Genomic DNA, 25,454 nt, shown 5'->3' on the forward strand with positions numbered 1-25,454 from the left:
ATTGGGAGTTTTTCCCAGGGCAGGAGGTGCGCAGAGGCCCGGTCCTCCCAGTCCAGCCCTCCAGTATCCCACAATCCCCGGTCCTCTCCGGCCCAGTCCTCCAGTATCCCACAATCCCCGGTCCAGCCCTCCAGTATCCCACAATCCCCGGTCCTCTCCGGCCCAGTCCTCCAGTATCCCACAATCCCCGGTCCTCTCCGGATCATTCCTCCAGTATCCCACAATCCCCGGTCCTCTCCGGATCATTCCTCCAGTATCCCACAATCCCCGGTCCTCTCCTCCAGTATCCCACAATCCCCGGTCCTCTCCTCCAGTATCCCACAATCCCCGGTGTGACTGGGCGGGCGGCGATGGCGGAGTCGGACGGCTGGGGTGAGCGCGGGAGGCCGGGCGGTGCTGGGGGCAGCGCGGTGTGGGGGTGAGGGGGTGGCCGGCGGCTTTTGGGCCTCGGGGTGTGTTTTGACGGCGCCGTGAGTGTGAGCGGCTTCTCCCGGTTTCCGCCCCTCTCACCACCGGCTTCCTCTCTTACAGACGCCGAGGAGTTCGAGGCCCCGGTGGCGAAGCCGGTGATTGTGGACAGATGGGAAGGCGAGGACGAGGATGACGAGGTGAAGGTAAATATCCCGGGCCTCGGCTCCTGCAGCCATTTGCCCCCCTGTATACAGCGTGTTGTCTCTGGGCCTCGGCATTGCTGCCACATGGTCCCAGCTGAGGGCAGTGGCTTCACCCGGTAATCTCTCATTCCAATCTGTGCTCGCTGAACAGACATTGGCATCCTTCGCCAACGCCTCAAATATGTACAATTCTTATCATGGTGTTCAAATCCCTCTCACTTCTGAGTCAGAAGGTTGTGGGTTGAAGTCCCACTCCAGAGACTTGTGTACATAAATCCAGGCTGACCCAGTGCAGTGCTGAGGGAGCGCCGCACTGTCGGAGGGGCAGTGCTGAGGGAGCGCCGCACTGTCGGAGGGGCAGTGCTGAGGGAGCGCCGCACTGTCGGAGGGGCAGTGCTGAGGGAGCGCCGCACTGTCGGAGGGGCAGTGCTGAGGGAGCGCCGCACTGTCGGAGGGGCAGTGCTGAGGGAGCGCCGCACTGTCGGAGGGGCAGTGCTGAGGGAGCGCCGCACTGTCGGAGGGGCAGTGCTGAGGGAGCGCCGCACTGTCGGAGGGGCAGTGCTGAGGGAGCGCCGCACTGTCGGAGGGGCAGTGCTGAGGGAGCGCCGCACTGTCGGAGGGGCAGTGCTGAGGGAGCGCCGCACTGTCGGAGGGGCAGTGCTGAGGGAGCGCCGCACTGTCGGAGGGGCAGTGCTGAGGGAGCGCCGCACTGTCGGAGGGGCAGTGCTGAGGGAGCGCCGCACTGTCGGAGGGGCAGTGCTGAGGGAGCGCCGCACTGTCGGAGGGGCAGTGCTGAGGGGGCGCCGCACTGTCGGAGGGGCAGTGCTGAGGGGGCGCCGCACTGTCGGAGGGGCAGTGCTGAGGGAGCGCCGCACTGCTGGAGGTGCCGTCGTTCGGATGAGACGTTAAACCGAGGCCCCGTCTGCTCTCTCAGGTGGGCGTACAAGATCCATGGCACTATTTCGAAGTAGAGCAGGGGAGTTCTCCCTGGTGTCCTGGGGCCAATATTTATCCCTCAACCAACATCATTAAAACAGATGATCTGGTCATTATCACATTGCTGTTTGTGGGAGCTTGCTGTGCGCAAATTGGCTGCCGCGTTTCCCACATTACAAGTGACTCCACTTCAAAAGTACTTCATTGGCTGTAAAGCACTTTGAGACGTCCGTTGGTCATGAGAGGTGCAATAGAAATGAAAGTGTTTCTTTTCATGGCCTCGCCCCTCCCTATCTCTGTAATCTCCTCCAGCTTTACAACCCCCCGAGATTTCTGTGCTCTAATTCTGGCCTCTTGAGCATCCCCGATTTCCTTCGCTCCATCATTGGCGGCCGTGCCTTCAGCTGCCGAGGCCCTAAGCTCTGGAATTCCCTCCCTAAAACACACACACCTCCTTTAAGACGCTGCTTAAAATCTACCCATTTGACTAAGCTTTTGATCACCTGCCCTAATATCTCCTTATGTGGTTCGGTGTCAAATATAGTCTGGTTTGCTATGTTAAAGGCGCTATATAAATGCAAATTATTCTTTATTATTCCTTTTGTGGCATTTTCGGGATTAGTTTGCTACACTTTCTCCGCTCCCCCCGTGACACAAATTTTAGTCCTGGCGAACCTTGTTTTCTGTTGGATTTTTGCGGCCTGGTCTGTGTAGGTGTTTCTGGCCTACCATCAGCGCAGACATTGATAATTAAACTGCTCCCCACCCTCCAATTAATGAAGTTTGTGGTGGAGCAGCGGAGAGGCTGTACCTAGGAACATGCAGATCTTAATTACATCATTTTACTTACTGTTTATAGGGGAAGCGATTGCGTGGTAACCTAGCTCGTCTAAGGAGCCACAGACCAGAGGAATTATAGCTAAGAGCCAAAGGAAGTAAAAGGAGCAATGCAATTAAAGGAATTACTTGTATTTCCTTTAAACTGGGTGTTAGTTTTATTTGAGATTGAATATTTAGGTTTGTTGAGATGGCTGTACCAGTGTTGTACTAGGTTTACTTAATGTATTAATTCCAAAATGCTATAGAGAAGAAAAAAAATCACCTGCCACTAAGCATCAGATTCTATCATTGCTACATTTCACCCTGGAGGTGTTACATAGCTCAAGTCAGGGGTGGCAAAATCAATTTACAGGGTGGGCCTGATCAGGCATCCTGGCACCTGGCATGGGCCACATTCAGCAGAAGTTATTTGGACACATTGGGGTAGAAATTACTGTGCGTTTTGCCCGTTTTTTTTGGGTGTAACAAGCGCATTCTATACCAATTTCTAAACGTGAGGTCCTGCATCTAAACTGCGCAGTGACAGCTCAAATCCCATTGGTACGAAAATGTACTGGTCCTCACTGTCTTTAGACATACCTGGCAACTGCCTGAAATCAGGGTTGGGTCGATTTAAATATGCAAAGAAGGATCCTGTTCCAGTTCCCAGGACCTTTACGTGAAAAGCTAGGTGGAACACTCGCCGTGCAAGCGCCAGCTAGTTTTTTTCAGTTCTATGGCAACCTAGCAGTGGTCCTTAAAGGGGCTGCTGTTGAAATGGTAGGGAAAGGTTTTGTTACTTCCCCTTCTGTGGAGCGTGGAGGAGCAGGCGAGGCAGCTCCACAGCACTACTGCGGGCCGCTGCCAGCCTGTACTCGCTCCTCCTGTGTCTCACTTGTGATGTAAACTCGGTGTGCAGGGAGAATCCTCGGTCTCCCTCCCCTGGTTCTCCATTTGCCCACCGGTGGAAATCTTTCACTATATGGTATGTGTTGAGGCGCCGCTCCCACTCATCATGCTGCTGCTCCTGGCTCTGCAGGAAATGTTAGGCCCCATTCCCAAGCTCCCCAGTCCCCCACCCAAACTCCAATTGGCCTGGTGCCCAGTTGCTAGTTTCCATTTCCCTCTGCCCGAGACCCAGTCAACTGACGACCATTCACTAGTCTTCCTCAGCCTCTGTCCCTGACCCCCAGTCCCCTGTTCCTGAGCCCCCAGGTATCGATTTCACCAAGTGACTCTCCCCTCCCCGTCCTTATCTCCTGCTCCCGAGTTCCGAAGCAGGGACCAGTTCTCTGTGCCAGCAGGAGGGGGCACTGATGTCACGGTGGGGGGAGGGAGGGGGTGGGGCGGGGCGGGGGAGTGCTACAGCGGTGAAATTTAAAGGTGCAAGTCTCATGGACTGTAAGGAGCAGTACCCGGGAGACCCGGCTCAGCACACTGGGTGGATGGAACTGTTCCTCGGGTTGGATGTTTGACACCTCTGCTCTGAGCGCTCTTTGATGACTATACTTGTATTGCTGTTTAAACTGGAGATATGGTACGGAAATGTCACAAGCTCGTCATTACTAAAACCATGCTGACAAAAGACTCCGACAATTCAACGGCCCCCAAAATTCTAACTCAGTTTACCGTAATCCCAGTGACGACACTGGATGTATTGGACAATATGTTGGCAGGCAGTATTTCAGTAAAGCTGTCCTGGTTGATTTGGAATACAAGAACAAGGTTGAAAAGTTTTTAAAATGTCAGCAAAATCAGGAGGTTGAATTCCACCCTTAATCTTGTGGTTTTGCTGACTATTGTAAATGACTTGAGCTTTGTGTCATCAGATTGAAACTGGGCCTTGAGCTCCTGACTGAGTATTTATTCTTTTATGGTATGTATCATATAGTTTAAATCTTTTAAAAGTGGACCCACTAGAGGTAGCATGAAATCAGTCTTGGATTTGAGTAAATGCAATGGTTTTAGTAAATGCGATGATTGGTGTATGAACCTTGATAACCAGAATACAAAAAGCAAAGTCCTGCAAATCTCAAATAAAAACAAAATGCTGGAAACACCCAGCCGGTCGGGGAGCATCTGTGGCGAGGGGAAGGTAGGGTTAAAGTTTTGTGAGAACCGAAACCTGCTGCCACGTCTATTTGAGCTGTGAGGAACACGCAGTTGTACAATTAAATTTGATCCTCTCAAATTTGGGTTGGTGACTAAATCCCATCACTGGTGGTAGTGATCTGAGCAATCACAGCAGGGTCCCTGAAGTCATTAGATTTCTGAATTTTGCTCCTTGATTTACTGGCATGCTATTTCTGTTGTGTGCTAATAAGACGCGTTAAATAAATACATTTTTAAATAAATCCAATAAGGAGTTCAGGAGAATCGTCTTCACCCAGAGAGTGGTGAGAATGTGGAACTTGCTACCACAAGGAGTAGTTGAGGCAAATAGTACAGATATATTTAAGGGGAAGCTAGATAAGTACATGAGGGAGAAAGGAAGAGAAGGCTATGTTGATGGGGTGAGATGAAGAGGGGTGGGAGGAGGCTCGTGTGGAGCATAAACACCGGCACGGACCAGTTGGGCCGAATGGCCTGTTTCTATGCTGTAAAATTTGTGATTTTCTGCAATGTTTTTCTTTGGATAGCTGATGCAGTCTTTTGGAAGTTAGGACGGGAGTGTGCCAGTATTTGTAAATGTTGCCCACATGAAGAGTTTGCAAGTCATTGTTTTAGGATAGTGATAGAACTACAGACCTGTTAGCCTCACATCAGTAGTTGGGAAAATGCTGGAATCTATTATAAAGGATACAATAACTGGGCATGTAGAAACTAATAGTAAGATTGGGCAGAGTCAACATGGATTTATGAAAGGGAAATTTCTTTGAGGATGTAACTAGTGGAGTAGACAAAGGGGAACCGGTAGATGTGTATTTGGATTTTCAGAAGGCCTTCGATAAGGTCCCACACAAGAGGTTGGTGAACAAAATTAGTGCACATGGAATTGGGGGTAATATACTAGCATGGATTGAGAATTGGTTAACAGACAGAAAACAAAGAGTAGGGATAAACGGGTCTTTTTCAGGATGGCAGGCTGTGACTAGTGGGGTACCGCAAGGATCAGTGCTTGGGCCCCAGCTATTCACAATTTATATCAATGATTTGGATGAGCGGGCTAAATGTAACATTTCCAAAGTAACTGATGACACAAAGCTAGGTGGCAGTGTCAGTTGCGAAGAGGATGTGAAGAGGCTTCAAGGGGATCTCAACCGGCTCAGTGAGTGGGCGAGAACATGGCAGATGGAATATAATGTGGATGAATATGAAGTTAATCCACTTTGGTAGAAAAAACAGAAAGGCAGAGTATTTCCTAAATGGTGAAAGATTGGGGAATGCAGATGCTCAAAGGGACCTGGGTGTCCTTGTACATGAGTCACTGAAAGTTAATGTGCAGGTGCAGCAAGCCATTAGGAAGGCAAATGGTATGCTGGCCTTCATTACAAGAGGATTTGAGTACAGGAGTAAAGAAGTCTTACTCCAATTATAGGGCCCTGGTGAGACCACACCTGGAGTACTGTGTACAATTTTGGTCTCCTTACCTAAGGAAGGATATACTTGCCATAGAGGGAGTGCAACGAAGGTTCACCAGATTGATTCCTGGGATGGCGGGACTGTCGTATGAGAAGAGATTGAGTAAACTAGGCCTGTATTCTCTTGAATTCAGAAGAATGAGAGGAGATCTCATTGAAGCATACAAAACTATTACAGAGCTTGATAGGGTGGCTGCTGGGAGAATGTTTCCCTTGGCTGGGGAGTCTAGAACCAGGGGCCACAGCCTCTGGATAAAGGGTAGGCCATTCAGGACTGAGATGAGAAGAAATTTCTTCAGAGGGTGGTGAATCTTTGGAATTCGCTACCCCAGAGGGCTGTGGAGGCTCAATCATTGGGTATATTCAAAACAGAAGTCGATAGATTTCTGACTAGTAAAGGCATCAAGGGATATGGCGATAGGGCCGGTGAATGGAGTTGAGGCAGACGATCAGCCATGATCTCATTGAATGGTGGAGCAGGCTCGAAGGGCCGAATGGCCGACTCCTGCTCCTATTTCTTATGTGATGATATGCTTGGCATAGTGACAACACCGATGATGTAGGTGAGATAAGGTGATTTGAGCTGAAAGATGGGAGTTTGATCTGGAATCACTTCATATTCCCTCTGCAGAAGTGTAGAGACCCAGCGCTTCGCCATGCCAAATTGTTGGTTCAATTCAGATGAGGTGCTATCTTTGTGAAGGGGTATTAAATGGGCTCCGAGGGATTGTCCCGGTTAGACTTGGAGTTAGATGGTTGCAGATCAGTGCTGGAAAACATATTTTAGAATTTTATCAATAATGTGGCTTTACTTACTGTTAAAACTTTCTGAATTAACTGATCAGACATCATTGGTTGAAGTTTAATATCTTTGGCCAGCTGGATGTCTCATGCGCAGAAACCCAGCCGTGTCCTCGAGTCTCCAAACTGAACTGCCAAGAAATCCACATAGATAGGGTTTCTGTTTGCCTGATCGGGAGTCGCTGCAGAGAGACACCCCGGTTAACTAACCCCAGACAAGTCGCAGAGAGACACCCCGGTTAACTAACCCCAGACAAGTCGCTGCAGAGAGACACCCCAGTTAACTAACCCCAGACAAGTCGCTGCAGAGAGACACCCCGGTTAACTAACCCCAGACAAGTCGCAGAGAGACACCCCGGTTAACTAACCCCAGACAAGCCACTGCAGAGAGACACCCCGGTTAACTAACCCCAGACAAGCCACTGCAGAGAGACACCCCGGTTAACTAACCCCAGACAAGTCGCTGCAGAGAGACACCCCGGTTAACTAACCCCAGACAAGTCGCTGCAGAGAGACACCCCAGTTAACTAACCCCAGACAAGTCGCTGCAGAGACACCCCGGTTAACTAACCCCAGACAAGTCGCTGCAGAGAGACACCCCAGTTAACTAACCCCAGACAAGCCACTGCAGAGAGACACCCCAGTTAACTAACCCCAGACAAGCCACTGCAGAGAGACACCCCGGTTAACTAACCCCAGACAAGTCGCTGCAGAGAGACACCCCGGTTAACTAACCCCAGACAAGTCGCTGCAGAGAGACACCCCGGTTAACTAACCCCAGACAAGTCGCTGCAGAGAGACACCCCGGTTAACTAACCCCAGACAAGTCGCTGCAGAGAGACACCCCAGTTAACTGACCCCAGACAAGCCACTGCAGAGAGACACCCCGGTTAACTAACCCCAGACAAGTCGCTGCAGAGAGACACCCCGGTTAACCCCAGACAAGCCACTGCAGAGAGACACCCCGGTTAACTAACCCCAGACAAGCCACTGCAGAGAGACACCCCGGTTAACCCCAGACAAGCCACTGCAGAGAGACACCCCAGTTAACTGACCCCAGACAAGCCACTGCAGAGAGACACCCCGGTTAACCCCAGACAAGCCACTGCAGAGAGACACCCCGGTTAACTAACCCCAGACAAGCCACTGCAGAGAGACACCCCGGTTAACCCCAGACAAGCCACTGCAGAGAGACACCCCAGTTAACTGACCCCAGACAAGCCACTGCAGAGAGACACCCCGGTTAACTAACCCCAGACAAGCCACTGCAGAGAGACACCCCGGTTAACCCCAGACAAGCCACTGCAGAGAGACACCCCAGTTAACTAACCCCAGACAAGTCGCTGCAGAGAGACACCCCGGTTAACTAACCCCAGACAAGTCGCTGCAGAGAGACACCCCAGTTAACTAACCCCAGACAAGCCACTGCAGAGAGACACCCCAGTTAACTAACCCCAGACAAGTCGCTGCAGAGAGACACCCCGGTTAACTAACCCCAGACAAGTCGCTGCAGAGAGACACCCCGGTTAACTAACCCCAGACAAGCCACTGCAGAGAGACACCCCAGTTAACTAACCCCAGACAAGTCGCTGCAGAGAGACACCCCAGTTAACTGACCCCAGACAAGTCGCTGCAGAGAGACACCCCAGTTAACTAACCCCCGACAATTTACGCTCAGATTAGGAAGAACCAAGGGTTATTGGAGGCCTCCAAAAGTTTGCGGAACTTCAGAAATGTGTAACTACTAACAGAGCATTGGGAAACTCTCTGTTCATCTGGCTAGGAGTTTGGCCATTAGTTTGCAGGGTATTGGGAGCCATGTGTGAAGGGCCCAACCAGTCCCCATCCACCACCACCCTCCTCCGCCTGGCTGAACTTGTTCTCACATTGAACAACTTCTCCTTTGACTCCACTCACTTCCTCCAAATTAAAGGTGTTGCTATGGGAACCCGCATGGGCCCTAGCTATGCCTGCCTGTTCATGGGACATGTGGAACATTCTTTGTCCCAGTCCTACTCGGGTCCCCTCCCTCACCTCTTTTTCCGGTACATCGATGACTGTATTGGTGCAGTTTCGTGCTCTCGCCCTGAACTGGATAAGTTCATTCACTTTACTTCCACTTTCCACCCTGCCCTCACCTTCACATGGTCCATCTCCGACTCTTCCCTTCCCTTCCTTGACTTCTCCGTCTCCATTTCTGGCGATCGGCTTTCAACAAACATCCACTACAAGCCCACCGACTCCCACAGCTACCTGGACTACACTTCCTCCCACCCCGCTTCCTGTAAGGACTCTATTCCATTCTCCCAGTTTCTCTGTCTCCGCAGCGTCTGTTCTGACGATGCCACCTTCCATACTAGTGCTTCTGACATGTCTTTTTCCTCAACCGAGGATTCCCCTCTACCATGGTTGACACGGCCCTTGACCGTGTCCGTTCTATTTCCCGCACTTCTGCTCTCACCCCTGCCCCTCCCTCCCAGAACTATGATAGGGTACCCCTTGTCCTCACCTTTCACCCCACCAGCCTCCACATTCAACGGATCATCCTCCGCCATTTCCGCCACCTCCAACGTGATCCCACCACCAAACACATCTTCCCCTCCCCTCCCCTTTCAGCATTCCGAAGGGACCGCTCCCTCTGCGACACCCTGGTCCACTACTCAATCACCCCCAACAGCCCTGCTCCTTCACCTGGCACCTTCCCGTGCAAGCGCAGGAGATGCAACACATGCCCTTTTACCTCCTCCCTGCCCACTGTCCAGGGCCCCAAACACCCCTTCCAGGTGAAACAGCGATTTACTTGTACTTCTTGCAATTTAATATACTGTATTCGCCGCTCACGATGTGGTCTCCTCTACATTGGGGAGACCAAACGCAGATTGGGCGACCGCTTTGCGGAACACCTCCGTTCGTCCGTAAGGGTGACCCTGAGCTTCCGGTCGCCTGTCACTTTAATTCACCGCTTCACTCCCACTCTGACCTCTCCGCCCTCGGCCTCTTACATTGTTCCAATGAAGCTCAACGTAAGCTCGAGGAACAGCACCTCATCTTTCGATTGGGCACTTTGCAGCCTGCCGGACTCAACATTGAGTTCAACAATTTCAGATAATTATCCCTGCCCCTATTTTTCATGCAGTATGATTTTTGCCATTCCCATTTGCAACATTTTATCTTTCCTGCCTCTTACAAAAGTACAGGATGTTCTTTCTATTTCTTCCTCCCCCCCCCCCCCCTCTGTCTCTGCACCTGCTTAATATCTGTTACATCTCCAGCTTTTTCCAGTTCTGATGAAGGGTCCCAGACCTGAAACGTTAACTCTGTTTCTCTCTCCACGGATGCTGCCTGGCCTGAGTATTTCCAGCATTTTCTGTTGTTCTTTCAGATTTCCAGCATCCGCAGTATTTTGCAATTACCTTAAAAACCATCCTAATGCAAAAGGAAGCTGTGCGTGTCCCTATATAGTCATAAGGTGGGCGCGCGGGGAAGGCCAAATTGGTTCCCGGAGCAAGTGCGTGGACAAGTCGGGCTGGAGCAAAAATAGTTCCGAAGAACGGAAAGTTAGCGAGCTCAGCCAACGGCACTGAAAACTGCTGTCAGAGCAGCTAAAAGGTAATTGGAGCAGAAGATGGTGAATAACTGCAATAAGAACATAAGAATTAGGAGCAGGGGTAGACCATTCGGCCCCTCGAGCCTGCTCCGCCATTCAATAAGATCATGGCTGATCTTCTACCTCATCTCCACCTTCCTGCACTACCCCCATATCCCTTGATCCCCTTAATATTCAAAAATCTATCGATCTCTGTCTTGAATATACTCAACGACTGAGCCTCCACAACCCTCTGGGGCAGAGAATTCCAAAGATTCACCACCCTCTGAGTGAAGAAATTTCTCTTCATCTCAGTCCTAAATGGCCGACCCCTTATTCTGAGACTGACCCCTGGTTCTAGACTCCCCAGCCAGGGAAACATCCTCCCTGCATCTACCCTGTCAAGCCCTGTAAGAATTTTGTATGTTTCAATGAGATCACCTCTCATTCTTCTAAACTCTGGAGAATATAGGCCTAGTCTACTCAATCTCTCCTCATAGGACAATCCCCCCATCCCAGGAACCAGTCTGGTGAACCTTCGTTGCACTCCCTCTATGGCAAGTATATCCTTCCTTAGGTAAGGAGACCAAAACTGTCCACAATACTCCAGGTGTGGTCTCACCAGGGCCCTAAAGCAAATCCTTTTTCAGCTAAATTAGGTGTCAGAAGGCCATTAAGAACTACAGGAAACTCTCGATTTACCAGCACCTAAAATAACCGGAAACCTCTGTTAACCGGCAAAATTCAGGAGTAGGTTCAGGTAAGTTTTACTTCATATTAGTGGCAGTTCCTGGATCTGTGGCTGTGTAACTGGGGTTTGAGCACTTGTTGCTAAGCAACAGGGACGCTTGGTCTGTGGCTGGAGTTCCTGCACATGTTGCTAAGCAACAGGGAAGCCTGGATTTGTCGCTGTGTACGGAGCTCTCGTACCATTTAACTATACTTCTCTGTAATCCGGACTTTTTGATAAACCGGCACCACGCCGGTCCCGTTGGTGCCGGATAATAGAGTTTCCTGTATATAGGTGAATTAAAGAATTCCCCTGGGCCGATTGAAGTGGACTCCAAGGATATGGCAAGAGCTTTTAAATGGCTGCTTTGCATCAGCCTTAGAATCATCGAATGGTTACAGCACAGAAGGAGGCCATTCGGCCCGTCGAGCCCGTGCCGGCTCTCTGCAAGAGCACTTCAGCCAGTCCCACTCCCCCGCCCTTTCCCTGTAGCCCTGCAAATGTTCAGTCACCGCGAATGCAGTGTAGAGTTGATTGTATAGTTGTGTCACCACGGACGTCTGTATAGTCCTGGATAGAATAAGTGGCCCCAAAATAGATGCGGCCGCTGGACCTGAGGGTGCTCAAAAAAGTAGGAGCTGTACTCTGCTCGTTCAGGCCTGGGATTGTTCTCGGGAGCTGGAGGGAGGGCCGTGTGGTGCCGATGTTCAAAAGGGGCATTAGGTCAGAATTGGGAAATTACAGGCCCATTAGTTTGACTTCGGTTATAGGCAAGTTGTTAGAAGAAATCATTAAAGGGGACACTAACCACCTTGATAGAGAAGGGGTTATTGGAGACTCCAACATGGCTTCTGGAAAAGGTCTTAATCTTATCAACCTGGTTGAATGTTTTGAGCAGGTTACTGGGTTGCTAGATGACCTTATCCCGGTTGACATCGTATACATGTATGTATAAAACTCAGTTGACCAGCAGTTACACAATAGGCTATTTAATAAGATGAGATTGGTGGGCAGATCCTGGGTTGGTAAGGAACTGGTTGCATTTTCTTAAGCAGAAGGTTGTTAATGGCAGTGGTTCTGCGTGGGGACCGGTTACTAGTGGAGTCCCACAGAGATCGATGCTAGGGCAGTTGCTCTTCAGTCTTTATTATTGACCTGGGTAAAGGTGTTGGAGGAACTGTCCTCGTTCATGGATGATGCAAAGATCTGTGTAGGTGTTGGGACCCCTTGGATGAGAAAAATAGATTATAAGCAGATCTAGATGTGATGCGGGAATGGCTCTATGTCGTGTATGTCATGGAGGGTTACGAACCTAAAACTGTTGAGCGGGATGGGAGAAAGTCTGACGTGTTACGCTAAATGAATCTAAGGTTCGTGACCAGTACCACGAGGCTATAGCAAAACCAAATAAGATTAGGGTGTATTGTTGGGACAGTCTAATACAAAAATAATAAAAACTACACTGTCCTTTACAACTGTGGTTAGGCCTCATGCTGAATATTGTCAGTTTTGGTCCCCTCACATGGTGGGTGATAGAGGCTCTGGAAAAAGGCCACTAGGCTGAGACCTAGTTTAAGAGCCCTTAATTACCGCAATAGGCTGAGCGAGCTGGGCCTTTTTACTTTAGAAACCTGCAGACGTTAAGGGGATTTAATTGAAGTCTTTAAAATAATAAAACGATTGGATTTGGTCCATGTGGATAGGCTACTTGGGTTGGGTAGGTTCGGGAGGACCGGGGACGTGTATATAAGTTGTGTAAGGACAGAACTTGGTTAGATGTCAGGAGGTTTTCTTTCCAGAGGGTCCTCGACCTTTGGAACCAGTTGCTGGCCCATGCAGTGAGTGCAGATTCGCTGCAGGCTTTCCAGGCGATGTTACTCCTGGTCACTCTGGTCTCCTGGAACTTGTTGGAGGTTGAAGAGGAATGAGTTTTTTTCCTGAGTTAGCTTTGGGTTCTTGCTGGGTTTCTGCCTCTCTCAGTAGGTTAGATGGCTGGTGGGGGGGCGATGGGTGTATGGGACAGACTCAATGGACGAGCTGTTCTTTTTCCTGTTCGTTGTTATCGCATGTTCATACAAACACCTTTTTATTTTTGCTCGGCCTTTGGCTTCCACTTTTTCTGTTCTATTTTTAACTTTAATTTTGCATTATTTCTAACTTATATTAACTTTTTAATGTATGCATTGTTCAGTCTAGAGCCAGGATCCACGCTTCGAAATATTGCTCTTTCATACGCTGCAAACTGGCTCCAAATACGGATTTTTCTTTCAGCTAGTAAATCTCTGGCAACTTCTAGTTTGACTTGGTTGATCCACGGTTGATGGGTGCTCCAAATATTCAGGGTACCTTGACAGCGGTCCCAGGCGCTGTTCGCTGCTGCAATGCATGTTTGATTAAAAAGCGCGACTGCATTTGAGCCGCCCGGTATTTCTGAAATCTATTTACAATGTTCTGTAGCACCGGATGTGTTCAGCCTGCTTTCCTCGGGCAGTGTGTCTCCCCTCAAAACCCAGTGGTGTTTGCGCTTGTATTTCTCGTTCGCTGGGTTTGTCCTGAGTTTTGCGCGCCTGGAGTTTGGACAGCGTTCGATTAAGCATTATTGCCTCATTGGTGGCAAAATCCCAAATTGCAACACTAGATCTGTTTGTCGACAACCTGATCGTGGACTGTTGCAGCACAGAAATGGGCAGTTCGACCCATTGAGTCTGTGTTTTCTTCCACATGAGCCACCTAGTATCGTCCCATGCTCCTTGCTCCCTATACTTTTAATATATTTAAGATGCTTCCTATGATTAAAAAACATTTTCCCTGAACTTTTCAGTTTGTCAGCTCAGTATTTGTTGCAGTAGAATAACGAGTGTTTGTTGTATCCGTGTGTTAATGGAGACACGGAATGCAGGAGTTGGTTTCACAGGTGTTTACTGAACAAAGTCTGGAGGTGAACTAACAGATACAAGACACTATACAGGCTTATATAGCCCGTGTGGCCATTACCGGCATTACAGTACACAGGGGGCTCTTAAAGGCACATACACCACAATTCCTCCCCTTTTAGACAACCAGTACATAACATTTTAAGTAATCATTAATTAACATGTTACAAGAACAATAATCTACACATTTGCTGCAGTTAATCAATTATAAGTCAGTCTCTCTGGAGGCTTCCTGACTCGGTCCGGATAACGCCTCGGTGGTGTAGTAGGTTCTTTTGGCAAGGTCGATTCGGCTTGAATGCCAGTGTCGGGTTCATCTGGTTCCAGTATCACCGGATCAGAGGTAGATACTATGGGTATCTCTGCTTCATCATTAGGCGTATAGAGTTGTGGTGTAGGTTGTCCCTTTTCGGATGACTCTATGATCTGGTCAGCATGGCGCCTTATTATGCTTTCTCCAATGTTCACGGTATACATCAGCGGTCCTAGTCGTGTGCAAATAGTTCCAGGCTGCCATTTCTTGGTACGGTAGTCCCGGGCCAAAACTTGTTGACCTATCTGGAAGGTTCTAGTTGGCCTTTCATTCATGCCTTGAAATTGCCGGTTCTCCACGTCCCTTCTGATGTTTGGCTTGATCAAATCCAGCCGGCATCTTGGGCTTCTATTGAAGAACATCATGGCGGGAGTTTGGTTTGTAACCACATGTGTTGCATTCCTGTATGCAAACAAGAAGGTATCTACCTTATGCTGTAGATTTATGTCTTCATTACCCATGGCCTTTATGGCCTTCTTGAAGGTCTGGACAAACCTTTCAGCCAATCCATTGGTGGCGGGATGGTATGGGGCGGAAGTGTAGTGCTTAACCCCATTGTTTTTTAAGAACTTCCTGAATTCTTCGGACACAAATTGCGGTCCATTATCAGAACAGATCTGTCCAGGCAGCCCATTCCTGGCAAATATGGTCCTTAATACTGTGATGGTTTTTTCCGTGGTGGTGGAGGACATCTTTATTACCTCCGGCCACTTGGAGTGTGCATCAACCGCGATTAAGAACATTGAGTCCATAAATGGACCAGCAAAGTCGATGTGTACCCTTTGCCATGGAGATGAGGGCCACTCCCATGGATGTAGAGGGGCTTGTGGTGGGGCGTTTTGGACCTTCTGGCATCCTAGGCAGCTCTTGGTCATTTCTTCGATGTCTCCATCGATACCTGGCCACCACACAAACGCTCTGGCTAGGTTCTTCATTTTCACTCCACCCAGATGCCCCTCGTGAAGCTCCTTTAGCACTTTATCCTGGAGTTTGGGTGGAATCACCACTCTGGATCCACACATCAAGGTTCCTCGGCACACTGACAGCTGTTCTCTTCTTTGCGAGAATGCTGGCAACAGTGGTTCGCCATGTGCTGGCCATCCCTTCACCGTTAAATCGTAGACTTGTGAGAGTCGGGTCATTTCTCGTTTCCTTTTCAACGGCAGAATTTGTTACTGGTAGACATTCCACTATGGTTGAGTGGAACATCTCCACTGGGTCCACTGTAGGTGCCTCTTCTACCGTTGGCAACGGTAGGCGCGATAAACCGTCAGCATTCCCATGCTGTTTTGATCCTTTGTATTCTATGTCATATTGGTGCGCCCCTAGGAAAAGGGACCACCTCTGTAGCCTTTGCGCTGTCATTTTAGGGTTGAATATGGAGACGAGGGGTTGATGGTCAGTCAACAAGGTAAATTTTTGTCCGTGTAGGTAATGGTTGAATTTCTTCACTCCCCATACCAGGCTGAGTGCTTCCCTGTCGATCTGGGCTCAATGAGCGTGATGCAAAAGCTATCGGTCGCTCCGAGCCATCAGGGAATCTATGCGATAATACCGCTCCTACGCCGTAAGGGGATGCATCGTACGCCAGTCTGATTGGCAGTGATGGGTTGTAATGAGCCAAAACTTCCTTGGACGTGATCAAGCATTTGCATTTATGGAAGGCACGTTTACAGTCTTCGCTCCATTTCCAAACTACTCCCGTTTTTAGCAGTTCGTTAAGAGGGTGCAGAAGAGTTGACAAGCTCGGTAAAAATTTATGATAGTAATTTATCAATCCCAGGAACGACCTTAATTGTGAGACATTTTCAGGTGCTGGGGCTTTTATGACCGCTTCAATTTTTTCAGGTGACTTATGCAACCCTTCCTCGTTAATTATGTGGCCACAATATGATATTTGTTTCTGGAAAAATTCGCACTTGGGGCAATTTGCTCGTAGGCCCCGTTCTCTCAGCCTAGTGAGCACCTGCTCCAAATTGGCAAGGTGCTCGTTGTCGTTTTCTCTTGTCACAAAGATGTCGTCTAGGTAGCATTGAGTTCCCGGAATCCCTTGGAGGACTTGCTCCATAGCTCTTTGCCAGATAGCTGAAGCTGATGCTACTCCGAAAACCGGTCGATTGTACTGGTACAGGCCTTTGTGTGTGTTTATCGTGAGATACTTTTTAGAGGCCTCTTCAACCTCCATTTGTAGATATGCCTGTGCCAAGTCAATTTTGGTGAAACGTTTCCCTCCGGATAGTGAGGCGAAAATATCTTCTATCCTCGGAAGAGGATACTGTACCGTGTGAAGGACCGGGTTTACAGTCACCTTGAAGTCCCCACAGATGCAAATTTTTCTCTGTTCTTCAGATTTATCATTTCAACATTTTCTTCATGACCGGGACGATGGGTGTTGCCCACTCGCTCCAATCTATCTTGGATAATACGCCTGCCTTTTCCAAATTCTCCAGCTCTGCCTCGACTGCTGGACGAATTGCGTATGGCACCGGCCTTGCCTTAAAAAAAAAACTTGGGAATTGCCGCATCTTCCACTTTTATTGAGACGGTGACGCCTTTCAAGGTTCCTAGTTCCTGTTGAAACACTTCCTTGGCGTTGGCCAAGATGTCTTTTAATCGTTCAGGTATGACGTCATCATCATTTTTTTTTCTTACTGGTCACCGTCAGTGCCTGAATGGAGTGCCAGTCTAAACGTATCTTCCTGATCCATTCACGTCCCAACAGCGGTGGACCACCATCTTGCAGAATGTATAAATACACCTTCTGTATTTCCTTGCCGTTGTATACAACAGGCACCCTTATTTTCCCTTTGGGGTATACTTTCTGCCCCGTATATGTTTTCAAGATAATGGATGTGTCTTTCAAAGGTATATGCGGAAATAGCTGCTCGTAATCCCGTCGACTTATGACGGTCAGAGCTGATCCTGTATCTAGCTCCATTTTAACTGGGGACCCTGCTATCGTGAGGGTAACCCAAATGGTCTGGTAATCTTCTTTGGCAATTACATTATGTAATTTGAGACAGCTTAGTCTCTTGTTTCCGGAGTCGCTATCGCTCTTCTGGTCTTCGGAGCTACTGTCCGTCATCATTTGTACCTTTCTGTACTTTTCCTTATTGATTTTTTTCCTGTCCGTGGATTTTTTGTTTCCAGATCGGCATACACGTGCAATGTGTCCAATCTTTCCGCATTGCCTGCATGCTTTGTCCTTGAACCAGCAGTCCCTCTGATCATGGGTGGATCTGCCACAGCGATAACATCTCTCAAAACCCTGTGTCATTTCATGGGTGCCGAAGTCCTGTGGCTTTTGCTGTATCTCTGCAGCTCCTCTTGCGGCTGCTTCGTATGATACAGCCACACTGAAAGCCTTGTCCAGTGTCAAATCTTTCTCAGAAAGTAGCCTTTTCTGTGTTCCTTCACTTAGGAGACCGCAGACGAAGTTGTCTCGAAGAGAATCTGCCAGTCCTGCCCCGAATTGGCAGTGCTTTGACAGCTTCCTTAATTCGGTGAGGTAATCAGCGTTATTTTCATTCTTGTGCTGATTCCTCCTGAAGAATTTGAATCGTTCCGCTATCAGCAGCGGTGTTGGGTATCAACAATCTCCTTAAAATTCTTGTCCTTTGGTTTGGCTGGAGTGAAGTTTCGTAACAGCCCGTATATCCTTGCGCCCATTAGATTTAGAAGTACTGATGCCTTTTTATCATCCTCTATTTCATTTGCCGTGCAATATACCTCCACTCTTTCCACATATGTGGTCCAATCCTCTATATCGCTATCGAAAGCAGTAATATTGCCAGTCTTAGGCATCCTGAAAAAAAATGGTGCCTCCCGCGCTTTCCTTTCTTCCCCGCAAAAAAATGGCGCCTCCCGCGCTTTCCCGCCGCTGCTGACAACGCTGTTCTCTGCGCTTTTTATTTACATAGGTATTTTTAATAGGTGGAGACTCGTTCCCGCTGGACTCTGTGACTTTTCCCTCCCTCTGCTTGGTCCGAACGCCGACCTGCTTTGCAGCGCTGGCCGTCTCCCGAGTGCTCCACCCTCTGTCTCTGTTTGCCTGCGCCTTCGCTGCTCGGCCCCGCTGCAGAGCCAGCCGATGGAGCCCCAGCCCGCCGCCCAGGAAGGATTATTGCAGTACCTGCAACCAGCTCGGCTAGCTGGTGAAACCACAGTTTTTTTCTTCGACTTTTGTCTGAGGAATCGATGTCCTTGAGGTGCTGCCGAATTGCAGGTAAGTCCGTTTCCAATTCGTCGCCACTGTTGTATCCGTGTGTTAATGGAGACACGGAATGCAGGAGTTGGTTTCACAGGTGTTTACTGAACAAAGTCTGGAGGTGAACTAACAGATACAAGACACTATACAGGCTTATATAGCCCGTGTGGCCATTACCGGCATTACGGTACACAGGGGGCTCTTAAAGGCACATACACCACAGTGTTTGTAATCATTTCTATGTGCAATTTAATAGCATTTAAATTTGTACATTACGCCTTGAGGTTCCATGTTGTAAACTTGTGTGGCCCACAGAGGCAAAAGATTGGATGCACGTGCTGTAACAAACTAGAAATGCAGCATTCAACCTATAGAATATATTTAAAAATCTTTCTTCGCATAATTTCTGTCTGCAAAAGCTTACTTCCTGTTTTCATATTTTTGTTGACTTTTCCCCGCTGTAATTGTGGCCGTCAAAATTTCTAATGTCTGTTGCCTGTAAACGTCATGCCGCAATTACACGGTCTTGCCAGCAGGTTTTTGCATTTCCCAACTCCTCAGCCTGTACCGGAGAGAAACTCCTATACACCAAAGAACCCTGCTTCTAAATTGCCGTACGTTTTGCTGTTTAACTGCAAATAATATAACATTAACAGTTTATGTTAAAGGACAGAATGTATGACTTTGAAATGGAAAGTGAATTGTGTCTGCGCACCTGGTCCAATGATCTGCCCGTTTTATAGTTTGGAGATGTTGATGCCAGATGCCAGCTGCCGTTCCAACCCTGCGCCATCAACTCTGCCCCTAATTTGAAGGGTAGAAGTTTCTGTCGTCGAATTTCCCATTTTTACAGAATTGTTAGGATGAAAGTTTAGCAGCTTCTTGAGAGGATGAGATTGGACAAATGCAGCTGGAAGTGCGGAACTGGCCTCCCTTCTAGTGGCTGTTCACGGGGACCTGGAGGCAGTCATGATGAGATTTAATGAGGGATGAAAATGACTTCATAAATGTAGTTGAAGAAAGAGGAGAAACATCAGTCCTAACTCACCATTACTCCCCAAATAGACTGTCTTTCTTTTACACCTTGTTTGGGAGCCAAGCATTTTGCACATCCCAGTGTGTTGCTTATAGTACTTACAGCACAGAAACAGGCCATTCGGCCCAACTGGTCCACGCCAGTGTTTCTGCCCCACACCAGCCCCCTCCCACCCCTCTTCATCTCCCCCCTCTCTCGTGTTTATCTAGATTTATGACCAACGTTCCCTTTAAGCTGCACTGTCACTCTTGAGCTACCGCCCAGCCAGTTTTTAACTTGAAAAAACCACACGTGCGGAATGTGAATGGGCCGCGCAGCCCGTTAAAGGGAATTACAGGGAACGTTGTTTAAGGCGCCTAGTTCTGGTCTCGCCCGCAAGTGGAAACCTCTTCTCTACATCTGCCCTATCAAACCCTTTCCTAATCTTTAAGACCTCTATCAGGTCACCCCTCTGTCTTCTCTGTTAATGAGCTGTTTTTGTTCTTTTTGCATTTAATGTTCACCAATTTTCACCTCTCCTGACGGTGCACACTCGGTGCGGTTTCACTGACTGGGGGAAGGTACCTTACTACTGTGGGAATCCTTGTGTGAGCCGAGGCAGTGTGTCAAGCGGGCACTACAGTCGAGTCTGATCCTATCATCATCGCTGTTCACACATGCATCCTGCAGCCATTAGCAGAAGTCCGGGGCAATCTGTCCCAGGAATGCGGAGGCTAATTGTACCTCAGCGGCTGTCCCGAGATCAACTCAGTACAGACTGGGGGTTGAGCTGGGATCTCCAGATCTGAATGGCTTCATAGCACAGTCTGTTGTACTCCATAAACAAGATACACAGGGTTTCAGTGATATTGCTCCCTTTGGCAGTTCACAGTGCACAGGACATGTTTCCTGCAGACTTTGCTCTCTCAGGAAAGCTGTAATACATGGGGCGCAGAAACCGAAACTAAATCCGTGGCTTTGGGGCTTTTTTACGGCAGCCTTCGTTTGCTCTTTTGATAGGAAAGCAACCTGCTTAAATCTAAGGAATGAGGATTAGTAATTTAAATTGTTTTGTTTCCATAGGACAACTGGGATGATGAGGAGGAGGAAAAGAAAGTACTGATGAAGCAAGGTAAACCTGCGGATTTCTTTATACTTGGATTGCGAGGGGTACGGTTGCTACTTTTCGGATTCTAAAGGGACGAGATAATGTTGATCATGACGAACTGTTTGAATGTTGGCCAGAACAGTAGAACCAGAGGACACGGCCTACGCTTGAAGAGAGGGGGGGGGGGGGGGGGTAAATTCAAAACTAATCTACAGAAATAATACTTCAATGAGCGAGTGGTCAATCTATGGGACTGGCTCCCTGGGGAGACGGTGGAAGCAGTCAGTGTTGATTCATTCAAATGCAAATTGAATAGATTTCTTTCGGGCAATAACATTTTGGGATCCAGTATCTGAGTAATTTGAGACGTGTTGTGTGGTGAGTGCAGCGAGCTCGGGAGGAACAGGTGACTTTGGACCTCTGGTTCTCAAAGCTCTCCACCACTGGGGGTTTTCCTCACCTCGTGTCTGGGTCTGTTGTAGACTCATTGATGGAGATTGATCGCTGTGATTGGTCAACAACCCCATTATTGTATCATGGGATTCCCAGGATGGGAGAAGGTGAACTCGAAGGACCGCGGTCTTTTCCTTGGCTCAGTGGGTAGCGCTCCCGCCTCTGGGTCATAAGGTCGTGGGTTCAAGTCCCACGCCAGAGCGTTGAGCACAAAATCTAGGCCGACACTCCCAGTGTAGTACTGAGGGAGCGCCGCACTGTCGGAGGGGCAGTACTGAGGGAGTGCCGCACTGTCGGAGGGGCGGTACTGAGGGAGCGCCGCACTGTCGGAGGGGCAGTACTGAGGGAGTGCCGCACTGTCGGAGGGGCAGTTCTGAGGGAGCGCCGCACTGTCGGAGGGGCAGTACTGAGGGAGTGCCGCACTGTCGGAGGGGCAGTTCTGAGGGAGCGCCGCACTGTCGGAGGGGCAGTACTGAGGGAGTGCCGCACTGTCGGAGGGGCAGTTCTGAGGGAGCGCCGCACTGTCGGAGGGGCAGTACTGAGGGAGCGCCACACTGTCGGAGGGGCAGTACTGAGGGAGCGCCGCACTGTCGGAGGGGCAGTACTGAGGGAGCGCCGCACTGTCGGAGGGGCAGTACTGAGGGAGCGCCGCACTGTCGGAGGGGCAGTACTGAGGGAGCGCCGCACTGTCGGAGGGGCACGTCTGTCGTCCTCAGGTGGACATAAAAGTTTCCTCGGCCCTCTTTGAAGAGCAGCGGAGCGTTCTCCCGGTGTTAGAGATTCACCATTACATCTTAACTTTTATATTCTATACCTTCTATTCTATAGCTTTTTTTATGGCCTTCTCCTCTTCAGATGCTGGTTTGTGAACCTGAAGCCCCTCCCCCCAATCCCTCTGCTTTTCCACACCCCCCAGCTTTCCCCCATTGAGTGTAAAGTTGTGTAGATTATGAGCTCTACTTTCTCATGGTTTAATAGCCTGCTGCGACTCCCTGGTCAGGATCGCACATGGAGAATGGTCACTTGTGTGAGGTGTCAGAGGGCTGTAATGGTCAATGGAACTGTGTCGTGACATCGGGAAGCCTCTTCAGGAGAGAATTGGGTTGGGGAGGGGATGGGGTGGTGTGTGCTAGAATTATATAACAGTCAGTAGAAGATCTCCAGCTCTGCTAATTGTTGCTCCTCCTAACACATTTTAAAAGAACATTCTGTTCTCTGCTGGAATACAGGAGAGGAGGCAACCTGCTTTCAGGCTATTGTTTAGTAACCTGGTTCTGTGGAAATGGAGGGATTTGCGATCTGTGTATGAGCCTTGTCCTGTCTTTGGTGTAGTGTTGGTGCAATCACTGCAGTAACCTTTGGGAGATTGTTGGGCATAAAGCGCACACATTTAAAATAAGAGACAGGGAGACTTCCTGTTGGATATTACAGGTGAGGGTGGAATAGCAAAGTGAAAAGATAATTCTAATGTGTTTGCTTCTCACTGATTAAACGGTGCATCGCCACGTCAGCAGCTGGGGTTTTGACTTTTCTGAACTTCTTATCGCAGAAGCCAAGACTTCAGCAAAGAAGAAATTAAGTGACCGAATTAAAGAGAGGGAGGAGAAAGAAAAGCAACTGAAGAAACAAGAGGCACTAAAGAATGTAAGTTGCTCTTTGTGTTTCAGGATGAAACATTCCATGGTCTGAGGACTCGAACGTTTACAATGGTTCAGGTAGGAAATGCTGCAGCATCTCTTCTGTCAGCAGAGGGCAGTCTCCTGGGAAAATCAAACCTAGTAAAGGATATAAATCCTAAAATGCAACGCATTAAGCATCAGCGCATGAAGTTCAGGAGTGAACAGCAAGCTGCTCGGCGATGCAGAGTACCACTGAAAACTTTTAACCCCCTCACTTGCAAGTTCAGAAATATATAACAGATCTTTACTGAACATGTAGTTCATCAGAATTCTGATCCAGAAATAAAATGTGGCATTTGTGGAGAACAGATGTTTCATTTTTTTAGCGTTTGTGTCTGTACTTCTCTTTACTCTCTGTCTGTCTGTGTGTTTTACATGGATTATAGAAACTCTTGTGGCATTACTCGGAGGAAGTCGAGGGTATTTGATCCGGGATGCACAGTCGTAATTCAGTCCCCGTTTTAAAGTCTTACATAACGTCCTAATTTTTGTTTCTATTTTAAAATCTGATGTCCACATTTTTAATAGAAAGTGTCTCTAAATTTGTGTCACTAATTTCTCTTCTGCCAGCAATGAACATGTGAATTTGTAATGGAACAAGCGGACAGGAAGTGGGTGAGGCTTGTAACATGCTGTCTAGATAGATAGGCGTATCTTTTTTTCCCAGCTTTCGATCATTTAAAAAATTTCTTCAAAGAATTGTTTTGCGTTCTGATTGGTTGGATCGCTGTTTGGACAACTGAGAGGTGGATCGGGTTGTTGTCCCATTGCATGGTAGCCATGGTGGTTTAAGGCATGGGTTCATTATGATGAATTCCCATCTCTGGAGGGCTAGGCTGCCGTGCAGCACAGCACTTGGCGAGTAAATGCAAGTTCAAATCCCACCACCCCAGTTTGAGAATTTGATATTTTTAAAAAATCTGTAAATATAAAGCTGGTCTCAGTAACAGCTGTCGGATTGTCGTAAAAACCCAACTGGTTCGCTAATGTTCTTTAGGGAAGGAAACCTGCCGTCCTTACCCGGTCTGGGCCTACGTGTGACTCCAGTCCCACACCAATGTGGTTGACTCTTAACTGCCTTCTAGGTGGCCTAGCGAGCCGCTCTTGGCTTTGAAACCAGCGGTTCAAGAAGGCCCACCACCACCTTCTCGGGGGCAACTAGGGATGGGCAATAAATGCTGGCCTGGTCAGCGACGCCCACATTCTGAGAATGAATGAATTAAAAAAAACAACTTGTGTGTGGGAGGGGAAGAGGGATACGCAGACACCGAAGAATAGGATAAGTAAAGATGACGATCGGTGTGTTGATGGTGTTACTAGGAAATACTGTTGTCACTTTGTACTCTGCTTGTCTAACATGTCTGTTGCTTTCAGAGATGAGGGGTTTGACTTGTGAGGAAAGGTTGAGCAGGCTGGGCCTATACACATTGGAATTTGGAAGAATGAGGTGATCTTATCGAAACATATAAGATACTGAGGGGGCTCGACAGGGTAGATGCAGAGAGGATGTTTCCCCTAGTGGGGAAATCTAGAATTCGGGGGCACAGTCTCAGAATAAAGGGTCGCCCTTTTAGAACTGAGATGAGGAGGAACTTCTTCTCTCAGAGGGTCGTAAATCTGTGGAATTCTCTGCCCCAGAGAGCCGTGGAGGCTGGGTCATTAAATACATTTAAAGTGGAGCGAGACAAATTTTTGCAAGATAAGGGAGTGAAGGGTTATGGGGAGCGGGCTGGGAAGTGGCTTTGAGACCAAGATCAGCCATGATCTTATTGAATGGCGGAGCAGGCTCGAGGGGCCAAGTGGCCTATTCCTGCTCCTATTTCTTATGTTCTTATGTTCTTTCAGGCAGAGGAACCGGTGGAGCTCTCGGCAGAGGAACAGCTAGCAGAGAAACTCCGACTAGCGAAGCTACAGGAGCAGGCAGACCTGGAAGTAGCTAAGGACACATTTGGTAAGTTGGGAATTAATGTTCTTTGTTTAAGTCGCTTGAGTCACAGAAACCTCGAGCGTGAGTGATTTTTTTTTTTGTACAATGCCGTGTTGGTGGAAGCTATAATATTGCCACATTTAAAAGGATTTAAAATAATTTTAAGATGTTGATACAGCATTATTTGGATAGCTTCTTGGTGACAACTCCTGCACTATCTGGGATTCCAATGTTATCTGACTTTATCAGGTAACAATTTTAACTGACTTTCAGCTAAAGAGCTGCTGCAGGAACCTGGGCAGAAATCACCTTGACTTTCATGCTACGTGGCAAAATATTAACAGATCGCGATAGCGCCCGGCTGGTGGCTCTGTGATTTACGTCACTGAGCTACACTGACCATGGGGGTCCCAGCTTCAATCCCAGGGCTGTGTCGAGTTAGCTGATCTTGGCGAGGCAGTGGAGGAATGCTAAAATAGTTGCCCGCGTTAGAGAGTGGAAAAGTGACGACTGCTAGAGCTGTGTTTATGTGGGCGCCCGTTGAATCCATTGTCTGACTGGCCTGTGATGGCCCTTGTAGGTAAGTCTGCCCACACATACTGTCTAAGAACATAAGAAATAGGAGCAGGAGTAGGTCATTCGGCCCCTCGAGCCTGCTCCGCCATTCAATAAGATCATGGCTGATGATCTACCTCAACTCCACCTTCCCGTACTATCCCCATATCCCTCGGTTCCATTTGTATCCAAAAATC

At 48.6% G+C, this 25,454-nt stretch overlaps 1 protein-coding gene across 2 annotated transcripts in view; it reads left to right on the forward strand.

Moving 5' to 3' along the window:
• The window catches only part of LOC147099903 (eukaryotic translation initiation factor 3 subunit J-like), a 42,128-nt gene that overhangs the window by 260 nt on the left and 16,414 nt on the right, over positions 1-25,454 (forward strand). Inside the window, exons 1-5 of one of the 2 annotated variants that reach the window (XM_085968398.1) lie at positions 185-372; positions 532-614; positions 20,619-20,667; positions 22,646-22,740; positions 24,621-24,726. In XM_085968398.1, the coding sequence (XP_085824524.1) occupies positions 351-372; positions 532-614; positions 20,619-20,667; positions 22,646-22,740; positions 24,621-24,726 (355 nt within the window). In that variant the 5' untranslated portion in view covers positions 185-350. Of the gene's footprint in view, positions 1-184; positions 373-531; positions 615-20,618; positions 20,668-22,645; positions 22,741-24,620; positions 24,727-25,454 lie in introns of those variants that run through there. The other variant, XM_085968396.1, reaches the window with a different exon arrangement.

Source organism: Somniosus microcephalus, chromosome 27 (genome assembly GCF_052327205.1).
Source record: "Somniosus microcephalus isolate GS21.2 chromosome 27, FLI_Smic_1.0, whole genome shotgun sequence".
Classification (NCBI taxonomy): Eukaryota; Metazoa; Chordata; class Chondrichthyes; order Squaliformes; family Somniosidae; genus Somniosus; species Somniosus microcephalus.